At 54.9% G+C, this 5,903-nt stretch overlaps 1 protein-coding gene across 2 annotated transcripts; it reads right to left on the reverse strand.

Moving 5' to 3' along the window:
* Positions 1-384: 384 nt before the first annotated feature.
* On the reverse strand, positions 385-3,123 carry EGR4 (early growth response 4). 2 transcript variants are annotated; one of them, XM_019441877.2, is made up of 2 exons: positions 2,632-3,123; positions 385-2,230 (listed from the first exon to the last, which is right to left on the reverse strand). In XM_019441877.2, the coding sequence occupies exons 1-2, from the start codon at positions 3,071-3,073 to the stop codon at positions 912-914; spliced, it is 1,761 nt and encodes a 586-aa protein (XP_019297422.1). In that variant the 5' UTR covers positions 3,074-3,123; the 3' UTR covers positions 385-911. The 2 variants fall into 2 exon arrangements, with proteins under 2 accessions (XP_019297422.1, XP_053746798.1); XM_053890823.1 differs by having other exon boundaries at positions 385-2,227; positions 2,632-2,831.
* Positions 3,124-5,903: the final 2,780 nt, after the last annotated feature.

Raw genomic sequence — 5,903 nt, forward strand, 5'->3', positions numbered from 1 at the left:
AGCACTGGCTCTGGAGCCAGATAGATCTGAGTTTGACCTTGTTTGCTCCTAGCTGGGTTACCCAGAAAGTTACCTACTTTCCTGCCTCATCTTTGAAATGGAATTTCAGGATTGTGAGGATTAAGGATAATATATGATCAATGTTTAACACCTAAGCCTCTCAATCACTCTCAAGTTTCAGAAACACCTTGAGCCCTTAGGTCAGTTGTAATTAAATCCATCTGTTAATTCAGTACATATTTATTGAATGCCTACTGTGTTCCACAGTGCCTGACAGAAGCTGCATAATGATTCCATTGGCGTCATATCTCCCTTCTCTTCTGGCACATATTCTTCTGGGGGAGTGGTTGGGGAATGGGTCAGAAGCTTGGATGGCAGATTCAGTAAGCTTTTAGCACAATAATTTTAATTGCAAAAATAAACAGTTTTGTCAACTGCTCGAGAGTAGCGTCTGCTTTACAAAAATTAACAACAACAAAAGGAAATAACCCCAAAGCAAAACGTTACATCCAATGGCTGCTGGAAACGACATTGCTGTACAAAATCCCGCGCGAGACCGGCTCGGCGCTGCCCCAGCCTGCCTCTGGTGGGGGGGTGTCTAATAGGGGGCGTGGGGCGTGCGCCAAGCCAGTTACAAAACACTGTCTTAAGTCCCAAGGAAGTGCCCGCTCAGTGCACGAGAGGGCTTCCCTCATAGCGCGGCTAACGCGGGAGTTGGAGCCCGGACCGCGGGAGCTGTCCACAGAGCTGGTGCTGAACGAGGCGTGAACGACTGGCGCTTCAAGGGAACTGGAAGGGGGACCAGAGGCCGGCCCCGGGACGTGCCAGAAAGAGGAGAGGGGAGGGGGGCAGACCAGGTCGCCTCTTTCGTGCCAGGAGGCGGCGCCCCAATCTACAAACCCATTTCTCCCTCACAGGGCGGCGAAAGAGAGGCCCAAAGAGTAAAAGCCAAGGCCCTTGAGCCGTTCCTCGGCGCGCGCCTTCTGCTTGAGGTGCACCTTGCTGTGCCGTTTCTTCTCATCACTGCGCGCGAAGCGGCGGCCGCACACGTCGCAGGCGAAAGGCTTCTCACCCGTGTGAGTGCGCACGTGTGTGGTAAGGTGGTCGCTTCTGCTGAAGTTGCGTAGGCAGATGCGGCACTGGAAGGGCTTGTGGCCCGTGTGGATGCGCAGGTGGCGGTTGAGCTCGTCGGAGCGCGCAAAGCTGCGCACACAGCTCTCCACTGGGCAAGCAAAGGCCTTGGCATGCGGCCGCGGGCAGAAGCAGCGTGCGCTGCACTTGCCGCCCCTGCGCCCCTTACGCCGCGCCTTGGTAGGGGGGAATGGGACCGACGGCGGTGGCCCAGGAGGCTCAGGCACCCCACTGCTCCCGGGGATGTCTGCCACCAGAGGTTTCGGGAAGTCCGCCGCGGCGCTGCGGAGGCCTAGGGGGGAAACCTGAGGCTGAGTAGCGGTCAGAAACTCTCCACTGTCACCGCTACTCCCTCCCTCCCCGCTAGGAGGGGTCAGGAGACCTGGGAGGCCTTCGGCCACCTCCCCTAAGTCACCCGGGGCCAGCGGGAAAGCGTCGTAAGTCCCCGTGGGGTAGAGTCTGTTGGCGGGGCCAGCTGGCAGCTCCGCCGGGCAGCTGATCGATAGCAGGTCTTCAATCTTGGCCCCCATCGAGGGGAAGCGGGCGTCGGGGGCCGCCTGGTAACCTCCTTGTGACCCACAGCTCCCTGGGGCTCCAGCTGAAAGTAGCTCCCAGGGAGCATAGGGGCCTTTGAAGGCCGAGGCAGTGTCCAGCGCTGGAGAGGCCGGAGGCGCCCGAAGGCCTGGCTTGACGTCGGGTGGGGAGAGCTGAGGCTCATACAGGCACTGTGAGGGGGCGCCTGCTGAGGGAGAGACCTCCCAGAACGCCTCTGGGAAGGTGGCAGCGCCCAGATCCGGGGAGTAAAGGTCCGCTGGACCCGGCAGCAAGGCGTCGGGGCCTGCGGGAAAAGAGGCGTCCAGCGGAGACCGAGATGCTGCCGCCTCAGGGCCGGGGAAAGGTGCCAGACCTAGGATGCCCGACATGAGGTTGAAGAGTGCCTCCGGGTCGTGCGGGTGTTCGGGTACTGCTTGGATGAAGAAGCTACCGCTGTAGCTGAGGCCAGGAGGGGGCGTGGGTGCAGGCCCCTCCAGGAAGCAGGAATCGGCTAAGTCCCCCCCGGCGCCGCAGCTGCTCAAAGCCCAGCTCAAGAAGTCGCCTGCTGAGGAGGGAGCAGGAATCAGCTCCGGGCACATCAAAGGGTGCGCCTCCGGAGTCTGCAAGCCCCCACCCACTAGGCCCTTGGGGCGCACTGACACATAAAAGGTGCCTTTTCCACATTGTGATCCAGCCTGAGCCCGCATACGCCCCAAGACGCACACACAAACATGCACACGCAAAACACACGTGCACGGGCAAAAGGACGCCTTGATACACCCACAGGTTCCTGCGGAGGCGCTGGAGGCACAGTGGGGCAGGGAATGGGGGTGAGCACCCCAGGACCCCCGAGCCTCCTAGCACCCCTACCCCCACAGCTCTAGCGTTTCCGTCCCTGCCCGTTTTCAGGCACCATGCGCCCCCGCGCTGCGCCGCCGTCTGAGCACCCTCGGCCGTTCTCCTTACCTCCGGGGTAGCCGGCTGCCGCCGGCGCGTCTCTGCCGGGCAACCGGGACAAGTCGGTACTGGGTTCCGCGCAACAGCCCTCGGTGGACTTGACCAGGAGCGCGTCGGGGCCGGAAAACTCGCTAAGGTGGAGCATGGCGCGGCAGCGGCTGCGGGGCGCCGGGGGCCTCGCCCGCTGGGCTTGGCGCGCGGGTGACGGGGAGGCCAGTAGTTGGGGTGCCCTGCGCCTCACAGACCCAGGCGGCCGGGCTCCTGGCTCCAGGCGCTCACCTCTGGGAAAGAGGTCCCGGGGTCGAGGCTCCCTTGCTCGCCGGGACCCGCCTCGGGCGGCGGCTCCTCGCCTCTCCAAAGCGCAGCCGGGCTCCCCCGATCCGCGGCCCCCCCACTTATATAGCAGCGGCCGCGCTGGCTCCGGGCTTCCGACTCCCCGGGCCACTGCCATTTCGGGAGGCCCCGGCCCTGCCGCCGTGACGTAAATGCCCAAACATGGACACAGGATGTGTGCCGGGGACTCCCGAAAAGGAAAGCTCGGGCTGTGACGTCGCCGCCGCCGCCGCCGCCGAGCCCGCGCCGCTGCGTGCGCGCGCGCTCCCCGAGCGTGGAGCCCCGTGCGCGCCGGGGCCGCGGGTGCGCCTGACTGGGGCGCTGCGCCACGTGGGGCCCGGCGTTCAGTTAGTGCACTTCCCGCCTGCAGGCAGAGGCCGGGGGTCGGCGAGGAAAAGCTGCGTGGGCTTTGGTTTCCACAGTTGGGGATTTGAATCCACTCTCTGCTACGTACAACCTGTGTCACTTAATCTCCCTGAATGTCAGTTTCCTCACCTGTGAAATGGAGCTATGTGTACCTACTTCATAAATTTACTGTAAACAGTAATTAGGTTAGAGCATATTAAATGCTACGCATGGGCACACAGTAAACTACAGAGATGCTTGCCAGTATTCATTATTTGCTTCCACCTGTGTGTTTTTTCATTTTCTTAATAGTTTTTTTTTCCCTTTAGTTTGTTCTAGGAAAAATAACAATTCAATTAAAAAGGACCATAACGCTTGCTACCGATGAGAGGAAAAATCAATTAGTACAAAAGGGTATATTCTAAATTGAAAAGTAAAAGTCTCTTCCCTCCCCATATACCTCCTGAGGTAGCAACATCTAAGTGTCTTGTGTATTCTTTCAGAAAAAAATATGCATATGCTGGCATACTCACTGTCTTGCAATATAATTTTTTTCCATTTATAATAGTTGAGAGATTGCTCCATGTCTGAACATAAAGAGCTTCGTCATTCTTAGGGCTGCTTAGTACTCCATTATGAGGGAGGTCAGTTTGTCCCCTATCCATGAGCATGTAGAAGCTTACAACCTTTGGTTTTTACCAACCTTGTTGTACCCAACGTTCTTGACTATATAAATGCGAATATATCTGTGGGATAAATTCCAATGAATGTAATTCTGGGTCAAGGGTATGTGGAATTTTGATAGACAATTGGCAAATTGTCCTCCAAAGAAGTAGGGCCTATTCCTGCTCCCTCCTCCTTCACCTACGGGGTATGAAATGCTTTTGTAGACTTTTTTTCTGCCTTGACTTTTACTCTAAGGATGCTGTTCCCAGCAATACGCCGATAATCCACAGGATATATTTCCCTGAAATCAGCACCTGGACTAATTGGAAAATTTTTTTTTCCCCAGAAGAATTTTTTTCTTCTGGGAAAAACAAACAAACAAACAAACAAACAAAACAAAAACCCTCATCTTAAGGTAGCTGTGAATCTTGGCTGCAGAAGGTCAGTCAGTTCCAGCAAAGAAGCCTGCCTACTCTCCTGATCTCTTCTGTCTTCCGCTGTGGTTTTCCCTCTGTCTTATTTTCTTTAAATAGTTGTGGTTTTATTTTGTTGTATAGTTCACTTAACTCCTTTCTGGAACCAAATTAGGAGATTAAATCAATACACAGGATAGCATGTTTTTCTTTACAAAGAGCATCTGTTCTTGGGACTCTAGGAGTTGGAAGTGGGGAGGGCAGGGCTGGGGTTCCCTCTTCTTTCTCTGCTTTCCTAGGAATAGGAACAAAGCCATTCAGGGGTGATGGGCTACAGAATGATTTGCAGTGTATCTCCCAGCCTCTCGCACCCACTGGTATTCTCATTTTTGAGAGAATGCCAAAAATGCCCCAACCTCACCAAATTCTCAGGCCTTTCACCCTATGTCCATCATCCAAACATTCATTCATGCGTTCATTTTTTCTCAATGTTCATTCACACAGTATTCCTTCCTTAAGTGCTTACTAAGGGCCAGAGGTAGATTTTGGTTTTGAGTCCACCAGGACCCTGAGACCCTTCTCCATCCCTAACTGCCCCAACCCCACTCTACTATGACCCCACAAGTATGGTCACAGAATATGTCATCACATAATCACTTGCAAAATCTATGCTGACACACTTGCACTCATCTTCTCCCCATGTCTGGAAATCATACAAAGGTTTTCAAGAGTCATGTATGAGCAGCATGTCCTAACAAATGCCACAGATATAATTCTGTGTTAGCTACACACATGTTTGCATGTCGGAAATGCAGAAACCCAGCACATATCTGTAAGGATGAAACACACAGATCACTACTTCCATTATACACTATTTCAGACCGGGGGATTGATTGTAATCCAAATGCATTGCCAAGGCCAGGTGAGCCCACACCAGACACACAGGGCACACATGTCTCAAATCCATTCTGGCATCTTACTGCCTGGGAGGGAGGAGGAATGGAGGGGTTTGGCTAGGCCGGTGTCCAGGGCTCCCCAGGCTGCCCCGTCGGGCCAGATTGGCCAGCCCCAGGTTCCCCGTCCCTTCTGTTGTTCTTCCCTCTGCCACAGCATTCCTCCTCCTTCTTAGTCATGGATAATTCCCCTACTCCTTTGGCAAGTTTTCAGACCTTTGCTGCTCTCTGCCAAGGGCTGTTGGGCTAGGTCTGTGTTGATAAGGGTCCAAGTCACCCCAACTTCTTGTTACAGGCCAGGCCTGGGAGTAGGGCTGCAGAGGGAAGACTGAATAGGAGAGGAAATGAGGAACACAGCTTGCACTCTGGGTGTGGGCTGGCCCACACACCCATCTCTGACCCACTCACCTTCAGTGGACACACATACACACACTCTCACATATGGGATGGTTACCTCTGGAGGGTAATTGCATCTGCATTTGGTTCCTTGAGGAGAAGAAGGGGGGACTATAAAGAGAATGGGCATTTTATAGCCCTTCCCAGCTCAGCCCCTCTTACCTCTAAATTTTAA

Source organism: Panthera pardus, unplaced genomic scaffold, assembly GCF_024362965.1.
Source record: "Panthera pardus isolate Hobbes unplaced genomic scaffold, ASM2436296v1 HiC_scaffold_25, whole genome shotgun sequence".
Taxonomy (NCBI): domain Eukaryota; kingdom Metazoa; phylum Chordata; class Mammalia; order Carnivora; family Felidae; genus Panthera; species Panthera pardus.